This window comes from Tenrec ecaudatus, chromosome 18, assembly GCF_050624435.1.
Source record: "Tenrec ecaudatus isolate mTenEca1 chromosome 18, mTenEca1.hap1, whole genome shotgun sequence".
In the NCBI taxonomy this organism is placed as follows: Eukaryota; Metazoa; Chordata; class Mammalia; order Afrosoricida; family Tenrecidae; genus Tenrec; species Tenrec ecaudatus.
Window position 1 is genome coordinate 4,197,662 of NC_134547.1, and position 21,840 is coordinate 4,219,501.

Here is a 21,840-nt window from a genome sequence, read left to right on the forward strand (position 1 = left end):
TTGGTGGTTCAAAACTCACCACAGGCTCTTAGGGAGAAAGATGAGGCTGTCTGATCCTGGAAAGATGGACTCTTGTAAACTAAAAAGGGGCAGTTCTACTACTCTGTCCTGGAGGATGGCTATGAATTTGGCTGCTAACTGCAAGGTCAGCTGTTCAAACCCACCAGCTGCTGCAAGGGACAAAGATGAGACTTTCTGCCCCCATAGAATGATCGTCCCAGAGACCCACCATGTGCATGGGGGGGGGGGGCGGTCCCGTAGGGTCGATGTGAGTCAGCATTAACGGGATGGCACAGAGTTGAGTTTGAGTGACAAGAGACGTCTGGGACCAGACCCACAGTTGCATAACGGGGCAGTAAGTCTCAGGGTCAGTTTGCATTCTGCCCTTATCATTCACAGCCAGTTTCAAGAGGCCCTGATGGTCATCCAGCGGACTGCATTTTGACAGATACAGGATGGTGGTTACCCAGGGTGATGCTCCTCCTCCCCCAACCCCCCCTTCATCTCCTAGGGCTCTGGGGGTGGGGAGGGCAGAGACCCAGGCAGGCCTATCTCTTCAGCCCCACCAGACTCATACCCCAAGCCACGGCTCGCGGAGGCCGGGTGCAGTTGTTGCTCCAGGGGCCAATGTGACCTTGCGCTGCTGGGCTCCCCAAGCTGCCTGGAGGTTCGCCCTCTTCAAGGCCGGAGAGATGGACCTGGTGCAGCTCTGGGACGTGGCCGATGCGTTGGCTGAGTTCTTCCTGGAGGAGGTGGCCCCGGACCAGGGGGGCAGTTACCACTGCTGCTACAGGAGGCAAGGGTGGGGGCCAGGGGCCTGGTCCCGGCCCAGTAATGTCCTGGAGCCCCTGGTGACAGGCGAGGCCCCGGGGTGGGGGCAGAGGAGGGATGGGGGCGTAGGGGGAGTGTGTTGGGGGTAGAGGCAGGTACAGAGAGGGGGAAGGGAATGCGAGACAGACACGGGGAACACACCCACGCGCAGGGAGAGAAACAGACACACAATCATGCACGCAGGGAGAGGGACAGAGAAAGGCAAACTTGGAAACCAGAGATCTGGTGAGATGGGGATTCACAGGGGCAGGGGCAGGCTGAAGACAGAGCCAAAGAGATGTGAGGGGTAGGGAGGAGAAATAGTTTACAGAGCCCAAAGGAAAAAACACACACACACACACACACACACGCACACAAGTACACACCACACTGAGGGCAGAGAGGAAGAACCCGAAGCAGGAGGAGGTGTTTAGCAGACGAGGAGGAAGATGAGGGAGCACTAAGGAGGAAGAGGAGCAGGGGGGCGTGTGGGATACGGAAGGCAGGCTTACTCTAACCCAGGGAGCAGAGGCAGCAGAGGGGGAGGATGGAGAGAGGGGGCAGGGAGGGGATACAGAGGGAGAGGAGGAGGAGGGGATACAGGGGGAGGGGAGGGTGATGGGGAAGGATGGAGGATGGAAGAGAGAGGGAAGGGGTAAAAGGCGGGGTGGGGGCGGGTTGGTGGGCCGGGCCCATGGGACCCACTCTCCGCCCGCCCTGCTCCCCCCTCCCTCCGCAGAGACGCTGCCGCGGCCGACGCTGGAGGCGCTGCCCGGGCCGGTGGTGGCCCGCGGCGCGAACCTGTGCCTGCACTGCGCCGGCCGCGTGGGCGGCATGAGCTTCGCGCTGTACAGTGTGGGTGAGGCGGCGCCGCAGCAGTACCGGCACTCGGCGCGGAGATGGGCGGACTTCCCGCTGCCCGCCGCCCGCGTCCCGGGCACCTACAGCTGCTGCTACTCTACGCCCGCGGCGCCCTACCTGCTGTCCCCGCGCAGCGAGCGGCTGGAGGTCCGCTGGGACGGTGAGCCCCGGCGGACACCCGCTCCCGGCCCTGGCCACCTTGATGGGCAGCCCCGGGGGTGCGGACTCCAGCCCCCTCCACCTGGGGCCCAGATCCCCAGCCCAGCCCTTAAAAGATCGGGGTCTCAGCCCCCCTCCTCCCTCCGACCAGGTGTCCTACCCTCAGACCAGGAGTTCTGACCCCCAGCCCCTGGCCCCAGACCTGGAGTCCAGGCTACTGCTCTCACCCTCTAACCCTCCCTAACGTTGGGACTCAGGAATCAGGACCCTGCCCCACCCCTGGGAGTGGTGGTGGTGGAGGAGGGTCGTGATTAGAGACCTGGGGGGGCAGAGTCAGACTGAATTACGGATTCACCCAATGACCAGCACCACCCACCCCGTCACCCCCCATAGATGCTCTGCCCAGGGACTACACTCGTGGAAACATCATCCACCTGTGGCTGGCCGCCCCAGTGTTCATCTGCCTCTGCATATTGATGGTTTTGGGCTGTCACTGACACAGCAACGCCCCCGGTGGCCTCCAGGCATGAGACCCAGGGAACTGGATAGACTTCCAGCAAGAGAAGACTTGCCCTAGACTGAGAGTGAGGAGCTGGGGTCTAACAACTCTTGGAACCGCACAGCCCTGAGCCACATCTCTCTGGTGTGACCCCAATTTATAATAAGCAGACTTCATCTGAGCCCCCCTCCCCCCTACTCTAAGACCTGGAGCTGGACGCGATAAACTGAAAAAGCCAAACTCCTTGCAGCAGCGGGCACCTGGATTCAAATGCACCATGTAGAGCTGTCGTGGGGTTTCCAAGACTGTAGTATTCACAGGAGCAAATGGCTACATCTTTGCCTGCAGATGGCTTGGCGGATTCCCACTGCCGCCTTCTAGTTAGCAGCTGAACGCACGAACCACTGTGCCACCAGGACGCTGGGGAAGACATCTGTGGTGAAGACCTAATGGTTAGAAGGCCCCAGTTTGAATCCCAGCACTGCTGCTCACTGCTGCGGTGTGTTGGGAAATCAATGTCCTTCAAGCCTCAGTCACCCTTGCTGCAAGATGGGTCTGGTGATAACAACTTCTAGGATGGGTGTACAGAATAGTCAATAATGCCCACAGAGCATTTGGAGCAACAGTTGCTTAATAAACGTTGGCTATTGTAATGTATCAGGAGCCTCTACCAAACTCACAAGACTTGGAATGGTTTCTTTTCTTTTTTCTATTGTGTGTGTTGCAGCTCACATTTTTGGTAAATTCAGACACGGCGCGCCCCGCCCCCCTCTCCTAATTGCATTCTTGATCTCAAAGCAAACTCCTCCCAAACCTCTCCTTGTCCTACCGTAGAGGAAGATCCAACCATGTAGAGGTTCACCCTTAATTACAGCTTCATTTGCAAGGGGCTGTTCTTGAACCGTCAGCAGGTTAAAAATCTGGGTTTGTTGCTAGGCAACAGAGAGGAGGGTGTGCTGCAGTACAGCTTTGATGGGACTTCCCCGTGGTGGAGTTACTGTTTACATGGGTGCTCTCAAAGTTATGGTCAGATCATCCCACGTTGGGGTTTCTTATTTGGCCCGTTCCTCCCCAAGGCCTGATTGACCTACACAGTTCTGCAGGATTGATCATCATTTCTAATTTTAATCTGGCTAACCATGAGACCTTTGCCATTTCACACACAGACTCTACCTCAGAGAAATTCTTGCCACTCAACTCTTTTTCTTTTAATCATTTTATTGGGGGCTCGTACAATTCTTATCACAATCCATCCATCCATCCATCCATTGTGTCAAGCACATATGTATACTTGTTGCCATCATCATTTTCAAAATATTTGCCTGCTACTTGAGCCCTTGGTATCAGTTCCTCACTTTTCCCCCTCCCCTCCCTCATGAACCCTTCATCATTCATAAATTATTATTATTTTGTCATATGTTACACTGTCCGACGTCTCCCCCCGCCCTCTTCTCTGCTGTCCATCCTCTAGGGAGGAGGCTATATGTAGATTCTTGTAATCGGTTCCCCCGCCACTCAACTCTTCATGTGTTCCTTTCTTGTTCCATATTCTGATATGGGTGGCATTGTTTTCAAGATTCTATTGTTTTAAGATTTCCAACTTCCTCCTCCCCTCCCCATTTTTGGTCAGCCCCAGCTCTGACACCTGGCAGCTTGTAACCTTCAACAATACACAGGCCCTTTGTATCTACCTCCCCTCCCTGTAAAAGGGGCAACTGCAAAACTCAACTACGAGGATTTACAAGGAGAACTAAATCGATCACTGGATGCAACACACAGAGCAAGAAGTCAAATTTACCCCGTGACCCTGTTGTAACACTCAGACCTCACTGTCATCGAGTCGCTCCCAACTCAGAAGGGATCCTACAGGGCAGAGTACAACTGCCACTTACGGTTGCTGAGACGGTAAGTCTGTAGGGGAATGGACAGTGTCATCTTTCGCCCTTGGAGCAGCTTGTGGGCTCCCGCTGTTGACCTTGCTGTTGGTGGCTCAAAGCATCATCTACTGTATGTCCAGGTTCTCATACAGAACCCCCGCACTCCCCAAAAGTAGCCCCCCCAAACCAAGTTTATTGCTTTAATTTGATTCCTACTCCCGGTGATGCTGTGCATTCGTATTGTTATATGCCACAGGAGCTTAAAGACCACTGTAATGCTGTGAAGCCAGATTAGGAGTCTGTTAAGCCGGCAGCCACTGGGAAGACTAAGATGCTGAAGCCCCGGATAGCAGTCTGGCAGGGTATATAAAGGCAACAAACTCATTCTGTATTTTTAAGCTGAAAAGCACAAGGCCCCAGCTGCATCTTGTTTTCCCACTCAGGTTAGTCTAGCTGAGTACAGAAGCTGAAAGAAGCATTAGTCTATAATAACATCCTGGAACAGGCTGGGAATTTTTACACAGTGTCTGGGAATGAGATTACAATTCCTCCCTGGAACAAGGTAGAGAGTAATATGAAAGCTACAAACTTGGGCTGGAAAATTACCTGGACAGCTTGATATAACAGTGGGCTATAGGGGATACGGCCTTAAGGCAAGATGGCATCACCCACACTTCCCTGGGGTGGGGTTGGGGTGTAAGTCAGAGTATTGGGGGTGGTTGGAACAATATAACAAAGTAGAACTGCTCCATGAGGCTGGTTTATCTGTAATCTTTTTATTCACTTTATTTTTTATTAGTTGGGATTTACTACGTAGATCACTTCATATTTCAAGCACGGTAATCTTTATAGATAGAAGTAGATCATCAGGCATTTCTCCCGTGGCACCACTCACTCATTAAATGGGTAGATAGGTCACAGATGCACTTATTCAACCATTTTCTACCAATGGCTTATTGAGTCTCACCCTTACTTTATGTTCTCCATCTGCCTTTTCACTTGCTCTTTCATGCATCATCGTGAATTTATCTTTCTCCTCCCTCATTCACTATTCCACTCACCCATCCATCCCACATTGACCAATGAACCCAGTTTTAATCCACTCACTTTTAAATTCATCTACTCAAGACCTGTCAATCTCTATGCATTTTATCCATCCAGTCACCCCGGGGATTCTTCATCACACTTGAGTCAGGCATGAAGGAGCCCTGGTGTCAAAACAGGGTAAGCCTTGGATTGCTCATCAGTGAACCAAGGTTGGTGGTTCAAATTCACTAGCCACTCCAGGAGAAAAAGATGGATAAAGAGGAGCTCGCTGCTCCCTGAAGATTTACAGGCTCAGAAACTATTCGGGGTCACGATGAGTCAGCCCCTCACCTGACCTGGACCAATAAGTAACATCAGAATAACTGGAGGAAAGATGGAAGTTGTCAAAGATTTTGGCTTGCTGGGATCCACAATCAGTGCTCATGGAAGCAGCACTCGAGGGACCGAAAGATATGTTGCACTGGGTAAACCTGCTGCACAAAACATCTTCAGAGTATTGGAAAGCAAGGAGGTTACTTTGAGGACTAAGGGGTGCCCAAGCCAAGCCAGGGCATGTTCGGTCGCCTCGTATGCCTGCGCAAGTTGGATGTGGAATGAGGAAGACTGACGAAGTGTTGATGCATTTGAATGGCGGTGCTGGAGAAGAACATGGAAAGTATCATGGACTGCCGAAAGAACAAACACGTTTATCTTGGGAGAAGTACAGCCAGAATGCTCCTTAGAGGCGAGGACGGCAAGAATTGGTCTCATGTACGTTGGACATGTTGTCAGCAGAGACCAGTCCCTGGAGAAGGACATCATGTTTGGTAAAGCAGAGGGGCCGCAAAGAAGAGGCAGGCCCTTGAGGAGGTGGATGGACACAGCGGCTGCAACAATGAGAATATTTGTGGGGAGGGCGCAGGACTGGGCAGTGTTTCATTCTGTTGGACGTCAGGTCGCTATGGGCCAGGGTCAACTCAATGGCACCTAACAACGACAGCATGAGTCAGAATCAACGTGATGGCAGTGACAGGCTTGGTGGTGGGCTCAACAGAGTCCAAATGTGTAAACGGAGTACATAAAACACATCAGCATAGTAACACTAATTTCCTTTTTTACCACGAACTCTAAAGCTGTGCCTGACCCAAGCCAGGGTATTTTCAATCGTCTCTTACGCCCGTGAAAGTTGGACGTTGAATAAAGAAGACCGAAGAAGAATCGTGTTCAAACCATGGTGCTGGAAGAATATTCAAAGTACCACGGACCGCCAATAGGACAAATGGATCTGTCTCGGAAGAAGTACGGCCAGAGTGCTCCTTCGAGGTAAGGATGGCAAGACTTTGTCTTACATACTTTGGAGATATTGCCAGGGGAGACCAGTCCCTGGAGAAGGACACCAGGCTTGGTAAAGAAGATAGACAGCGGAAAAGAGGAAGGCCCTAGTGGAAATGGATGGACACAGTGGCTGCTACAATGGGCTCAAACAGGACCACTGTGAGGATGGCGCAGGACCGGGCCGTGGTTTGTTCTGTTGGACACAGGGTCGCTATGGGTCAGCATTCACTCCACAGTACCGAACAGCCACCGGGAATACCTTTCATTTTTCCAGGTGACTCACATGTCCATGTATATCTCTGATCGTCACCACCAGGCCTGCACAGCACGGGAGAGACTGTGAGGTCGTTGTCAGGTGCTGTTGTGTTGATCCTGATGCCCACTGTACCCGGGTTCCAGTTCATATGCCCACAGGCTTATTCCACATAGCACGCATTTAAACACGCGTCTGACAGTAGATGGCTGCAGATGAGTTTCCTCACCAGTGCCCCGCTCTTTGTGTCATTGGGGTGCCTTCCAAAAGAAAAGATCCAATCAGAACGCCGACGTCGGAGGGGATCTGCCAGTCCTGCAGGACTCAAGGCAGAGCGGTCCCCTCTGAAGGTGATGGCAACTGTGTCTTGGGATTCCCAAGGGGTCATCTTGATCGACTTAAAAAAAATGAACAAAACCAAACCGTTTTTGCTGACGTATGATTCCACGTACCGCACGATCTACTGGTTTGACTATTTTAAAAAGAGGCGTGCAGATATTGCTACGATCGAGGGTCATCCCGGTAGATTTCCTGGAAGGTCGCTGGAGGACAAAGGGGCTTATGATAAAGAAGTTTTAGATGAAGGGAAAGCTACGCTGGTAGGAAAAAGGCCAGGGCCGCGTGCCAAGGACGTGTTCCCATCCTCCCTGTGCCCCTGCTCATTCTTTGTGGGCAGTGAATGCTGCCCTCTCAGCAGTCCCTTGGGAAGCCTCCCTCCAGCTGCCTGCAGCCCCGATCTCACCTCATTCCGGTTTCGTTTTCTCCCTCCAAAGAGGATCTTGATTTGAGTCCCCGGAGGAATGCCCAAAGGCCATTTTGACTGGTGTCGATCGAAGAGCTCAGAATTTTCTGAGAACGGGTCAGAGAGGTGGAAACCCCTGCCCCCTTCAGAAGGGCACAGGACCTAGCTCATGTTGAGAAACATGAACTTCACGATGTGATGGTTGGCCAACAAGGCCTTGTGACTTTCCCTCATGTGCTAACAGTGGGCTCAGGTGTTTCCGGTGCTCACAACCTTGGCTGAAACCACTGTGCCCATCCCTCTCACAGGGGCCCTTCCTCCTTGCCATGGACCCTCTGCCTCACCAAGCATGATGTCCCCTCTGCAGGGACTTCCTGATGAGGTTGCCAGCTTTCTTATCTAAACAGCGACCGCTTGTTACATAAAGACATCTGTCCGTTCCCTTCCTTTCAGTTTTCAAGGGGGAACAGAAAAGAGGAACTTTTATCACCGCTGACATCTGCAAAAACGGCTTATGGTTCTGGAGGTGGCTGTGCCTTGGGTTTGTCACCGAGAGTTCATAGAGAGATTGTGATGGGCCGGCTGTGCCCCCTCCATTCAAGCTCCTCTTCCCTGCTGAGCTCTGTTCGTCCCTCGGGTCTCAGCGTAGATGCTGCTTCTCCTGCCCACTCTTGCCTGGACCGCATATTTGGCCACATTGCCCTCTCTAACTGTACTAACACATGGCCCTGAGTTAGGAACCTTGGGAGACACAATGGTTATAGCACCCAGCTGCTACCCAAAGGTGCGAATGCACCGGAGAAGGAGGAGGCCATCGGTTTCTGTAAATCTTACAGCCTGGGGATGGACGGGACGCTTGTACTCTGTCCTCTGGGGTCACTGTGAGCTGGAATCAACTTCACCGGCATGGGTGTGGGTTTGGGTCTCTCACGCTGTGGCAGTGACATCATCTCGTGTCAACCTGAGGGTCTTAAGCGTGAAGGGGTGGAGTCTAGCACCTGTCAGTCAGGTCACAGCCCAATGCTTCCTTGATGGCATGACCTTATCATGAGGATGTTAGGAACTTACTCTCTTTCTCCCTGGAGCCCCACACACCCTTTCTTTGCTTCAATTTCCTGCTGTCGAGACACTCGGAGAGCTGGAGGAGCCATGTGGTGACCCATGCCAGTGCTGAGCTGCTTCCACCACTATTGGATCCCTAAGACTTTGCACCCACCAGCCTGTGATCTTCCTGCATTTGGCATCATTGCATGTGCTGCATGAGTCTATAGAGGAATTTATGCACTAGTATCAGACATATGACTTAATATCGGACTTACAGACTCGATCTGGACTGGGCTGGGATGTTTTCGCCAAACAAAATTGCTCTCGTTGATATAAAGCTCTCTCTTACACACCTATGAGTGCCTCTGGATTGGGTTCTCTAGTCGATCGGCCCGACACACTGGGCAAATGCTGTCCCTTTTGATTTCATGTGACTGTTTGTTCTAAGGAGTGCTAGCCGCCTGGTCTGAGGAGTGTTACTATTCACTTTACAGGCCTGTTTCTTGTTTGGCTGAAAGGTGAGGCACGGGGTTCCATTTCAAGCTTAAAAGAGCAATTGATGATTTCATCTCCAGGGTTCCTCCAGTCTCTATCAGACGAGTAAGCCAAACCCAGATCCATTGCTGTCAAAGTTGATTCTGACTTGGGAGATCCTACAGGATCGAGCAGAATGAATCCATTGGGTTTCTAAAATTGTACTCAGCAGGTGTGGTTGTAGGTGTAGCTCCCCGGGTTCAATATGCACAATTGTATGGTTGATTGAGAGCATGAGAGATAAAAGAGAGACTGAAATAATGGAGTCAGACACATTTCATAGTAGCATGCTCCCCTCAGCCCCTCTTGGTGGTCCATGTGGAGAGAGGGGGAGGGGAAGGAGGACAAGGGGCAAGGGAACAGGGGAGCAAGGATGGGAGAGGAGAAGAAGGGGAAGCCAACCAGAGGCCAAGAGGGGGAAGCCCAAGAGAGCTCTTTATTGTTAACCCAGGTCTATATACCTCTGGGGGGAGTGCAAGCCCCCCAATTACAGGTAAAGACATACGTCACAAGAAGGGGTTGCACTAATGGTTATAGTAATGAGAGGGGGACAATCTAGGGATATACAATAGGAAGAGAAGGGATTGGGGGTACACATGTGACAAGATGGGCGGATCCTAGATTCAGGATGGCAGCCTAACTTTGGATGTCACTGAGCAGGTTTGACCTGTTCTCTGGATCTCCATGGAAACCATTATCAGTAGGGGGTAAACCCCACCTACAGGAACCAAATCAATGACTGCAAACCTTTAGGGAGAAGTAGCCCATTGTCCATCGGCCCTACCTGTCTGGCAACTGACTGCCTTCAGGGAGGATGTCTCTAAGCATCTGACCTCCCCCTATATGCTGGCACAAAGCCCCTCATGTTTGGCATGTCTTTGGGGTAGACAAAGCTGGGGAAAGTCTCTTTATAATCCCACAAGCATGCATCTCTGGCTCCATGCACCTGACTCACCTGACCTCACTCGGTGTGACTTCTTTTTGTTTCTGAGGATGAAGAGGGGCATGAAAAGGACAGCGATGTGACCACATAGGAAACGTAGGAAACGTGAAGACAAGAATGAGGGAGGTGCCGTCAGCCATCCAAACAGATGAGTTTGAAAACTGTTTCCAAGAATGGCTTCTCAGATCTGACAGGTGCACTAAGTGTCATGGAGAGGACTTCAAAGCTGATTAGGTTGTTTGATTTAAAAAAAAAAAAAAGGAAATACATAACTTTGAAAAAAATCCGGTTTTTTTCTTTGTGTGTGTGTGTGTGTGTGTGTGTGTGTGTGCATCCTCATATATCCTTATGGGAGCAGACAGCTACATCTTCCCATGGATTTAAACCATTGACCTTGAGGTTAGCCACACAATTCATAGCCCACCAAACCACCCAGGCTCTTTATTAGACCAATAAACCCGCCACACCCCCTCCTCTTTCTCTCTCTCTCTTTACTTAAAAAGCAATTTTGAGTTTTGTTCCATACTTTTCTCCTATTTATCCCAGGACTTCCTACTGCGATCCCTTCCAGAGCAGTCAGCTGTACAAGCAGGGCACCACCTCGTTCTTCTGGACTCCGAGTTGTGGAGCCTGGCACTGGTGGGGTCCACTAGGTTTCTGGTCTCTCCCTGCCCGGAACAGAGACTAGGGAAGGACTTCAAAGACCGATCGTGCAGGTAGGTCTTTGTGGAGATGACCACCCACTGCGAGACTAACACAACCACTGCTGTATCTTTTCTGGGAGGCGGCCACACAGCAGTTCCTTGTCACCGCCCACATCCTCGTGAGTCAAGGGTCTTTCTGTGGTTAGGTGTTTGGCTAGTACCCAAAACGCCAGTGGTTGGAACTCACCAGCTATTCTGCAGGAGAGAGACATGGCCTCTCTTTCTGTGAAGATTAGATATAGCTTTGGACACTCCATGCTGTGGCTCTACTCCATCCTATGGGGCCATGATGAGCCATACTCCTTCCACATTCTGATTCAAGGTAGCTCTTGTCACCATCTCACTGTGCTGTCACTCACCCCGCTTCCTCCCTGTCTCCTGTCTCTATTCCTCCTCCTCTTCCAGCCCTCTGAGTTGTGTCCGGTGGGTAAAGGCTGGGTTGGGTCTTACATGGCTGAGTATTCTAACACGGAGGTGAGCTCTGGTGGACCTGAAAGATGGGTCATCACCGTGGGACTCCCACCTGTCTCTCTCTGATCAGTAAACCTGGTTGCATGCTGTCTCATATTTCGTCTCCCACTCTATCTGGGACGTCCCACTGTTGGCTTTCGTTTCTGGGGAATACAGAGAGCCGTGAGTCTTCGCACTAGCTATCAATCATTGTGGGGGGTCCAGCCCACATCCAGCTGGGTCGGAAGGGATGGTTGTGTAATGGAAGAGAAGAAATGAAGAGGCAGACAAAAGTTTTGGGGTGTGCTGAGGACCAGGAAGAAAGCGTGTGCGGATGAATTCTTTATTCTCATATTTCAGAAGCCTGGCAGGCCAGGGCTCTGGGTGGAGGGAGGCTTTCACACTTGTGAGTTAGAGATGAGTCCTAATCATATTCTCATAACTAAGATTAATCTCCACAATATCCTCCCATCACAGTGCTGCCTTAAAGTGACCTCTTACAAGCACATGACTGATTGCTATCTGGCCGGCAGCTTTATCTGTAGGAGCAGACATGTAGCTATTGCTCTCCCTGCTCAGGGGACTGTCCCTCCCCCTTCCCTACCCCCAGCACTGGTGCTAGGTTACTCCTCCAATAAACTCAGGGACCTCTAGGGTTAAGATACCTGCCCACTTTTCTATCTATGTGTTTATCTGTAATTAGGATGCTTGGCTACCCCGAGATTATATAAATTCATGTAAGAATACATTTTCTCTCTTCTCCAAGAGCTGGTTCCTGACACCATGGGGGCGAGCCCCATAACACTTTTGTCTGCCTCTTCATTTCTTCTCTTCAATTACACAGCTGCCCCTTAGGACCCATCTGTTTGTTGGCTGGATCCCACAAATCTTGTCCCAATCTCAGCGGGGGTGGGCGCCGAGTCAGACCCGGGAGGGAGTGTGGGGACCTGGATGGACCTCTCCTCGTTCACACTGGAGGAGGAAGGCAGGCCAGCACTGCTGCTGTCCAGGCCTGCTGTGCTGGTGAGGATGGGGTCAGAGGTCGTGGCTCAGTGGTAGAGCAGTCTAAGGCAGCGGTTCTCAACCTGTGGGTCCCGACCCCTTTGGGGTTTGAACAACCCTTTCACAGGGCTCATCGATTCATAACAGGAGCAAAATTACAATTATGAAGTAGCATTGAAAATAATTTTAGGATTGGGGGTCACCACAACATAAGGAGCTGTGTTAAAGGGTCACGACGTTAGGAATGCTGAGAACCACTGGTCTAGAAACGTCAGTAATGGTCCTCTTTATTGCAACAATACAATAGCTACATTTTTTTAGTCATTAAATGAGTGTTTTCTTTTGCAGTTCTTAACTTGCTGGGCATTCCACTGCACCACTGTGGATGCCACCTATGATGTGTTGATGTCTATGTTGATGTCATCATGAGGGTGGCGTCCATCAACATTGCAGCCCACAGACTGGGCAGGCCCCAGGATCTCTTTAATAGTTCCAGAGAGTTCTCCGGCCAAGGATCGGTGCCACATCTGACGGGCAATGTAGACGTTCCCACTATGCTTAATGTTTTTCTGCTTCTTTCAATCCCTAGGTGGTTCTTTGAGGGCTTTGCTGATGAGGGCAGAGGCAGCAGGTACCACTTCATACCGGGCTTACCCATTATGGGTACCACACTGGGCTTGTCCATTATGAATGGCCAATTTCCCAGTAATCCTTAAGCCCTTCCAGTCACCGGTGGTCTTGGCAATGTCATCACCAACCTTCTTTGGAGACAAACCCAAGGGGCCGGTCTTGGGGGCCAGTGCGGACGTGGCACCGACTTCCCCACCCGTGCACGCTAAGTACACGACTTTGATTTTGTTGGGGTCCACCTGGGCGGCATGGTGGAGGCGGCTGGTGGCAGATGAACCCAGATGTGGGACCACAACAATAACTTCTGAGAAGCAGCTTGGGCTGAAGGATGGAGATCTTGCTTGATGCTTGGTCGCCCTGGCAACAATGTTATAATTGGCATCACTGAATTTCTGAGTGTCACCAATGCTTGCAAGACGGTTTTGCCCCACCCGGGGGGAGGAGTACCCGCTGGCAGGTTGTTCTTATATACTCCTGGAGGTGTGCGTTCAAAAGATGCTGCTAGATTTCTTGGTCTAAGGTGAGTTTGGAGAACCTTGTTTCATTTCAGCAGCCACGTTGTTAGATGCCATCAAGCGCTCTGACTCACAGCCACCCTAAGATACAAGAGAACGGGACACTGCCCTGTCCCGTGCCATCCCCACAACTGCTGTTATGTTGGAGTTCACCGTTGAAGCGACTGTGTCAGTCCATCTAGTGGGGCATCTTCCTCTTTTGCTCTGTCCTCTCCTTTATCAAGTCTGAGGTCCTTCCTCAGGAACTGGTCCCTCCTAGATAAAATGGCTAAAGGACATGAGACAAAGGCTCACCGTCCTGGCTTATCAGGAGCGTGTCAAGATTCCCTTCCAGCACCAGGATTCTAATGGTCCGCCTTATCCAATGTCTTTGGTCTTCCTTAGTCAATGTCCAACTTTCACGTGAACCAAAGAGTACAACTAACGTAGAGCAGGGCGCTCTCCCTGATTTGGACCGTTGTGAAGAGCACGGAGAGTCGGATATCAGAAAGGAAACGACACGTTTGATGAGTTGCAGCCGTGAGAAGTACGAGGGAGCCCTGGCGGGGTAGCAGATTACCTATCTATAGATTACAGATCTATAACCTTGGAAACCCCAAAGGGAAGATGTATTCTGTCTTTCAAGGTCTCTACGAATCAGAATCCATTTGCTAGTACTGGGTTTCCCTTTTTGGTTTGGTGAGAAGATATATATAAGAGAGATGGGGCGGGTCTTGTAGAGCCATTTATCTCTTTCAATATTTTCTACTTTTTTGGCTGATGTTTTTCTCTATTTTGTTCTCTTGTTAGGTTTTCTTTTTTGGTATGTGTGATAGTTAGGTTTATTGTGCCAATGTGGCCAATCAGAACATGTGGGATTAATCATGTCACAGTTTGATTGGAGGACAAAGAGATAAATGGCTCTACAAGACCCGCCCCCATCTCTCTTTCTCTCTGGTGATTGGCCCAGCATGCTGCTGCTTTATCTAGTTCTCTGCCTCAAGCTGTGTCCTACACTGCCTGTGGGCCAAGCCGACCCATGAATCATGTTGCTGGAGCTTGAGGCTCCTTGGAGACCTGCTTTGCCATGCTGCTGTGCGTACATTGTTTGAGCCTGAGGATTTGCATTGCTTGAGTGCTATATCCCACCGGGGCCTACTGTGCTAAGCCCCTGAACCACTGACTGTTGCTGACCCACCCTGTTGCCTGCTGTCTGCCAGGAGACTCTGCTTGCTTACCCTGAGGGAAGACTCTGCTGTCTGCTTCCTTAACGTTGGACCCAGCAGCCCACGTGAGTTGAAGGACTTCCAGTCTATTAACTGTTCCATGGAAGTGAGTTGAACTGAGCCCCCTGTGCTGCTGTGTGGACTAATTAGCTGTTATACTCCTTCTCGCTGTATAGACCTAAATATATATAATCATTGGTGTCCTGGTTTTGTTTCTCTAGAGAACCCTGCCGAACACAATATGTTTTCCGTATATGGAGTCCAGGATAGATCCACCTAGAGAGGCAGTAATTAGATTAATGCTTTCTTAGGGATGTGGTGGAGGAAGTTGGGGGCAAATGGGAAGTTGATAACGCTGAGAACAAGAACGAAGAAAATGTTCTAAAATTGATTGTGCTGAGGCTTGCACGACTTTAAAAAATCACTTATATTGGGGGCTCTTATAGCTAATATAACATTCCCTACGTCAGTGGGATCAGGCATATTTCTACGTATGTTGCTATCATAATTTCCAAAACATTTTCTACTCGAGCCCTTGGTGTAAGCTCCTCTTTTTTCCTCTCCCACTCTTGTGAATCCTTGATCAATTATACATTATTATTATTTTATATCTTTTTTTGTTTGTTTTTTCATGAGTGAAATATGTATGTATTTCTTTAAACATTTTATTAGGGGCTCATATAACGCTTATCACAATCCATACATATACATACATCAATTGTATAAAGCACATCTGTACATTATTTGCCCTAATCATTTCCTCTTTTTTAAAAAAATATTTTATTAGGGGCTCATACAACGCTTATCACAATCCATACATATACATGCATCAATTGTATAAAGAACATCAGTACATTCTTTGCCCTAATCATTTTCAAAGCATTTGCTCTCTACTTAAGCCCTTTGCATCAGGTCCTCTTTTTATTTTTCCCCTCCCTCCCCGCTCCCCCCTATTTTATATCTTACACTGTCCATTGTCTCCCTTCACCCACATTTCTGTTATTTGTCCCCTTGGGGGGGCATATAATCCAACCTTGTGATGGTAACCAACCTTTCTTTCCCTTCCCCCTCCCAGGCCACCCTCCCCCTACTCTTATGATAATGCTACTCCCACTACTATTCGTGAGGGGTTTATCTGTCCTGGGTCTCATTTATCAAGAGTGCTTCTCTGTACCAATGTGTGTTTTCTGGTCTAGCCAGATTTGTAAGGTAGAACAGGGTGGTGGTAGTGGGGTGGGGGTGGGGGGAGGAGGAAGCATTCGGGAGCTAGAGGAATGATGTGTGACTAATCGGTGCTATATCTCACCTTGGCTGAATCATTTGCATGACTCTTCTTGATATGGCTGAACTCTTGAGCTGTGTGATAGGTGGGCTATGGCCGAACAAAACCTTGATCGTCCTCAGCTCTGACCAAGCTCCAGCCTTCAAAGGTCCCTTCGGCGGCATTGCCCCAGCAGTAGAGGACTTTCTGGAAGACCAGAGAGCCTGGTTTCTCTGAGAGAGACGCAGCTGTTACACTCTGGATTTCCATCGGTCCAGCCGTAGCCTTCCATCAGGCCAGCCGGGCCCCTGAATTGGGATTTCACTCGCCGTCTCTTCATGCTCATATTCTGCGTGCATTCAGTTGCTTGCCTTGTGGCGAGAAGGTCTGAAGTCCAAGGGCAAAGAGCCAAGTCTGTGGGAAATGCCCGAGAGGGTGTCACAATCAGTAACCATCATTTCCTGTATGTCACTGACTTTGAGAAGCGGTGGGTATGTAAATAGAGACGACTTGAACCCCAGAGCAGCACGGTTACGGTGCGCTCTGAACCTCAGAGGACTTCTGGAGCCCCAGAAACGGTTGGTCGGAAGCAACATCGTTGGAAGAGGCTGAAGGGGCCCGCCATGCACCCCTGCTCTCTGTTCCTCCTCTGTTTCGGTAAGTCGTAGGGGGGAAGGGGCGATGATGTGGGGCCTTGGGGGATTGGGAATGAGTTGGTGAAGCCAGAAGGGGGAAAGTGATAGATAGAAACCAAATGCAAACCAAAATCCAGCCCATTGTTCCTGGGTCCATTTTGACCTGATAGGACAGAGAGCGCAGATGTAATTTGTAAACATAAATGAATATCAGAGCATGTTGTGGCTGTTCGGTGCTGTCGAGTTCAGACGCCCAGAGACCGTATGAGCCAGCAGAATGAAGCATTGCCTCCCGATTATTACGTTTGATCCCACTGTGTCAGTCCCTGTGTCCATCTGCCGCCCGGGAGAGTCTAACTCCTTGGGGCTGACCTTCTGCTTCCTCATGTCTGGCATGTTGATTCAGGAACTAGCTTCTGCTAGTTCCACACATGGGTGACATAAAGTCTCGCCACCATCGCTTCTAAGGAACCTTCTGGCTGTACCTCTTCCAAGACAGGCTTGTTTGTTCTTCTGGCGGCCCCTGGTCCTTTCGGTATGCTTCTCCGGCACCGCCATAGAACATCCAGTTCTCTTTTTGTTGTTTTTTTTGATTGACTCATTTAATTATTAGAAGGACGACTTTAGGTGGTAGTGACTGATGATATTAAATCCTGAAACCACCTGTCCACCTCCTTCTTGAATTTCTCCAAGGTTACTAAATGACCATCATCTTTTAAGACTTTGTTTTCCTTGTACAGACCCAACGTTTTTAGGGCCTCCTTGTGTTGCACAAGTGATACGGAGCCTTTGTTCGCGGAGTCCAGCATCTCACACTTGGCCACGATGTTGGTGGCATCCATAAAGAAAGGAAAAGTCACTCCTGTCACTTGGGCAATTCTCATTCTCTCCAACATCGTTATTAAAAAGTCTCTTGGTTTCTCAGGCCGGAAAAAGAGCAGGCTACTGGCGAGCGAGGTCAGCAGCTCCATGATTGTCTGATTTCCCAAAGCCTCCTTAGCCTCTCATTCCGTGGTGGCCTGGCTCCATGGCTCCACTTGGGGCCGTTGCTAAGCACAAACATCACGTTCTTATTAGTTGCAGCCACCTGCTGGTCGGAGCAGCCGGGCGGTTCACCTGGTGAAGGCTCGCTGAAGGTGGGCAGTTCCGACACAACCAGAAACATCTCTGGCAACAAGACCTGGCACTTGGCTTCCAAAAGGCTCACAGCCTCGAACCCTCTAGGGGGCATGGTCCTCGGCACACGCAGAGGGTGGCCGTGGGTCAGATCCAACTGAACAGAACTGATGCTAGCGTTGCTTGTAGACTTGGACCCCTTCTTTCTAGTTTCTCTAAGATATGAGCGAGTGTTGGAGAAGGAGCGAAGGCTCCTGTCTGGCCTTGTGAGGTCCAGCCTCATGACTGAAAGCCTCCTGAGGGGCGGCTGTGCGATGGGGGAAGCATAGAGACAGACAAAGCGTGCAGGGTGCTTACATTTCCAGAAGCCAGGAACAAGAGACAGAGAGTGAATGTATTCTCCAACAGGCTTATGTAGTCTTAGGGCATGCAGGGCCTGTCAATCACACACATAACAAGGTGGGCAGGGTCTTAGCTTTGGATGTCCCTGAGGTCATGGGGAGAGTAATCCAAGACCTGTATCGCAGGTAGGCAGAGGGGAAGCAACTGCCCTTTGAGCGGGGAGAACAATGGAATGTGTTTGTTCTTAGAGACTGGTAGCCTGCGGCACACAATGAGCAATCATCTGTTTGTAAGAGGCATCTTTAACGTAGCATCATTGGGGATATCGTGGGGATGATTTTTAGTTTGGAGAACTTGACTGGGAGTTCATCTCGATCTCACTAATGAGAAGGCCCTCCTCCAGCAGCGTCAGCCTTCCAGACTCTTAATTATGAGCCTAGAGAATTTGACTGCATACATTCTCTTCCTGGTCCCCAGTTCCCCACACGGCTGTGGTATTCTCTGGGATCGGGATTCGAGAGATGACTGAGCAGAGAGTAACCTCCTCATACAGGTTCTCTATTATTTAATCTCATGTCACAGCACAAGCTACACTCATTCCGCCTTCCTTAGAAATGTTCTGTGGCCGACGGCTCGTTCCCCTACGTTCTCTAGTGCCAGATCACAGAAATACCAAAAGGGGTGGTTTTCATGAACAGAAATTTATTCTCTCACAGTTTAGGAGGCTAATCCTCCATAGCCTGGGGGTGAGCTCCGGGGGAGGAGTGTCGATCGCTGTTGGATCTGGGGAAAGGTCTTTGCTTCCTTTCAACATCGTGGGCCGGGTGCTCCCTGGAGAACCTCATGTGTCTTGGCATCTATCTTATCCTGGGTCTAGGAGGCTCGTTGGTTTTCTTTCTCCAGAGAACCCAGGCTAATACGACACACCATGACATAGACGTCCACAGAAATGGCTCCCCAGGCCTCAAATCTGAATGCCATTTGCAGAATTGCAGGATGTGAATGGGCCTGCCGAGAACCGTCGTCCCACAGGCTCTCTGAGACCCAGTGAGACGGAAAGGCGGATGTGGCACTATGGGAGCTGAGGGCTGGCCATCGGGAGAAGCATCATGGCCTCGGTCCAGATGATGAGGGCACGTAGGAGAAACACAGAGTCAGCAAGTGCAGTGCGGCTGTGGAGCTACCTTGTTGCATGGAGAGTCATCTCTCGCTGGGAGCTTGGAGCAGAAGTCACTAAGCATACTCTGGTTTCTTTTCAGATCATATAAGAACATGAAAAGCAGAAGCAAGGGAAAAACAGATAAAAAAGGTGGCTGTGGTAACAGTAACCATAACCCAAGCCAAATCCTGTTGCCGTCAAGCTGGTTTTGGTCATAGCAAGCCTATGGTATATTGTACATTATTCTATATGCCCCAGAGGGCCTATGGTGCATGGTATTCTATTCTATATATCACAGAGGGCCTATGCTGTATGGTATATGATTCTATATACCATATGATTCTACATACCATATGGCATATGGTATATGGCTATGGTATATGGCATACCATAGCAAGCTGATGGTGTATGGTATACGATTCTATATATCACAGAGGGACTATGGTGTATGGTTTTCTATTCTATATATCACAGAGGGCCTATGGTGTATGGTTTTCTATTCTATATATCACAGAGGGCCTATGGTGTATGGTATACGATTCTGTATATCACAGAGGGCCTGTGGTGTATGGTTTTCTATTCTATATATCACAGAGGGCCTATGGTATATGGTATACGATTCTGTATATCACAGAGGGCCTGTGGTGTATGGTATACGATTCTATATATCACAGAGGGCCTATGGTGTATGGTATACAATTCTATATACCATATGATTCTACATACCATATGGCATATGGTATATGGCATACCATAGCAAGCCTATGGAAAATGACATCCAATTCTATTTACCTCATCCAGCCTATGGTATACGGCAGAACCGCCCTGTGGGTGTTCTAACTTTGTACTTGTTACAGAAGCAATCTGCCGCTTCTTTATCCTGAGAGCCAATGGGCGGGTGGGAAGGTGGGATCAAGTAACCAGCCCTCTGGCAAGCAGTTGAGTGCTTTCCTCACCGCCACCCCCCCCCCCCACATCCAAACCCAAAGCCACCGTGTTGATCCCAGTCCATAGCAACTCCATGGGACAAAGTAGACTTGTTTGATGATCTCATGGTCAGATCGCAGGATGCCACAGGAAAATAAGATGACATAAGGGTGGATAACAGGGAGAGAGGAGCTTTTGGAGAAGAATGGCAAGGCCTTCAGACACTGCGACATCATGGGGGGCATTGCGCTGCTCGTTGGCATCAAGTGGATTCCGACCCACAGCAATACTATAGGATGGAGCGGAGCTGCCCCGTAGGGTTTCCCGCTTGTGATCATGAAAGCGGGCTGTCCTATCTTTCCTTCTGAAGGGGTCCTGCTGGGCTTGCGCCTCCTATGTTTTGGTTAGCCACCTTAGCGTCTGTGAGACCAGGACTCCTTTAAAAAAATCATTTTATTAGGGGATCGTACAACTCTTATCACAATCCATACATACATCAGTTGGGTAAAGCACATTTGTACATTCATGGTCCTCATCATTCTCAAAACATTTGCTCTCCGCTTAAGCCCCTGGCATCAGCTCCTCATTTCTCCCCCTCCCTCCCTGCTTCCCCTTCCCTCATGAACCCTTGATAATTTATAAATTATTATTTTGTCATATCTTACACTGTCGGACATCTCCCTTCACCCATTTTTCTGTTGTCCGTCCCCCAGGGAGGATTACCACCTTGTAATCGGTTCCTGCTTTCTACCCCACCCTCCCTTCACCCTCCCATTATCACCACTCTCCACTGGTCCTGAAGGGATCATCCACTCTGGATTCCCTGTGTTTCCAGTTCCTATCTGCACCAGTGTACATCCTCTGGTCTAGCCAGATTTTTAAGGTAGAATTGGGATCATGATAGTGGCGCGGCGGGGGGGGGGGGTTGGTTGGGAGTGGGGAGGAGGCAGCCAGGAAGCATTTAGGAATTAGAGGAAAGTTGTATGTTTCATCGTTGCTACACTGCACCCTGACTGGCTCGTCTCCTCCCTGCGACCCTTCCATAAGGGGATGTCCAATTGCCTACATGTGGGCTTTGGGTCCCCACCCCGCACTCCTCCTCATTCACAATATTTTTTTTTTTGTTCTTTGATAATGCCTGATACCTGTTCCCTTACACACCTCATGATCACACAAGCTGGTGTGCTTCTTCCTTGTGGGCTTTGTTTCTTCTGAGCTAGATGGCCGCTTGTTTACCTTCAAGCCTTTAAGACCCCAGATGCTTTATCTTTTGATAGTTGGGCACCATTGGCTTTCTTCACATTTGCGTATTCACCCACTTTATCTTTAGTGATCGCATCGGGAAGGTGAGCACACAGTGATATGATTTTTGTTCTTTGATGTCTGACAACTGATCCCTTCGGCACTTCGTGATCACACAGACTGGTGTGTTTCTTCCATGTGGTCTTTGTTGCTTCTCAGCTAGATGGCCGCTTGTTTACACCCCTTTACTCTGAATTGTCTCAAGTTGGCATCAGGTAATGTAACTACCACAGAAGTTCGCCAAAACAGAGGAAGACTGGCAGCAGCGACTTTGATCAGATGGATGGACTCAGTGGCACCAACAATGGGTTCCAAATGAGTAATGATTGGGATAATGGCTCGGGGGGGGGCAATGGTACCTTCTGTTGTAGCTGGGGTCCCTTTGAGTCGAATCCACGTGATGGCTCCTGACAAGAACAACAAAAATGTTCTCAGAAAGAGATTCTGCCAGGGGAGGGAAGGGGGTGTCATTCAGGGATCCTGGCAGGGAGCAGGTGACTCATGGGAGA

The 21,840-nt window shown here is 50.0% G+C and overlaps 1 protein-coding gene and 1 pseudogene across 1 annotated transcript; one reads left to right on the forward strand and one right to left on the reverse strand.

Annotated features, from left to right (window-relative positions):
* The first annotated feature begins 455 nt into the window (after window positions 1-455).
* Window positions 456-2,327, forward strand: OSCAR (osteoclast associated Ig-like receptor). The gene is made up of 3 exons (XM_075537838.1): window positions 456-858; window positions 1,550-1,831; window positions 2,224-2,327. Exons 1-3 carry the CDS (start codon window positions 456-458, stop codon window positions 2,325-2,327), a joined length of 789 nt encoding a protein of 262 aa, XP_075393953.1.
* A 10,263-nt stretch (window positions 2,328-12,590) lies between these two features.
* LOC142432612 (large ribosomal subunit protein uL11-like) lies at window positions 12,591-17,716 on the reverse strand (annotated as a pseudogene).
* Window positions 17,717-21,840: the final 4,124 nt, after the last annotated feature.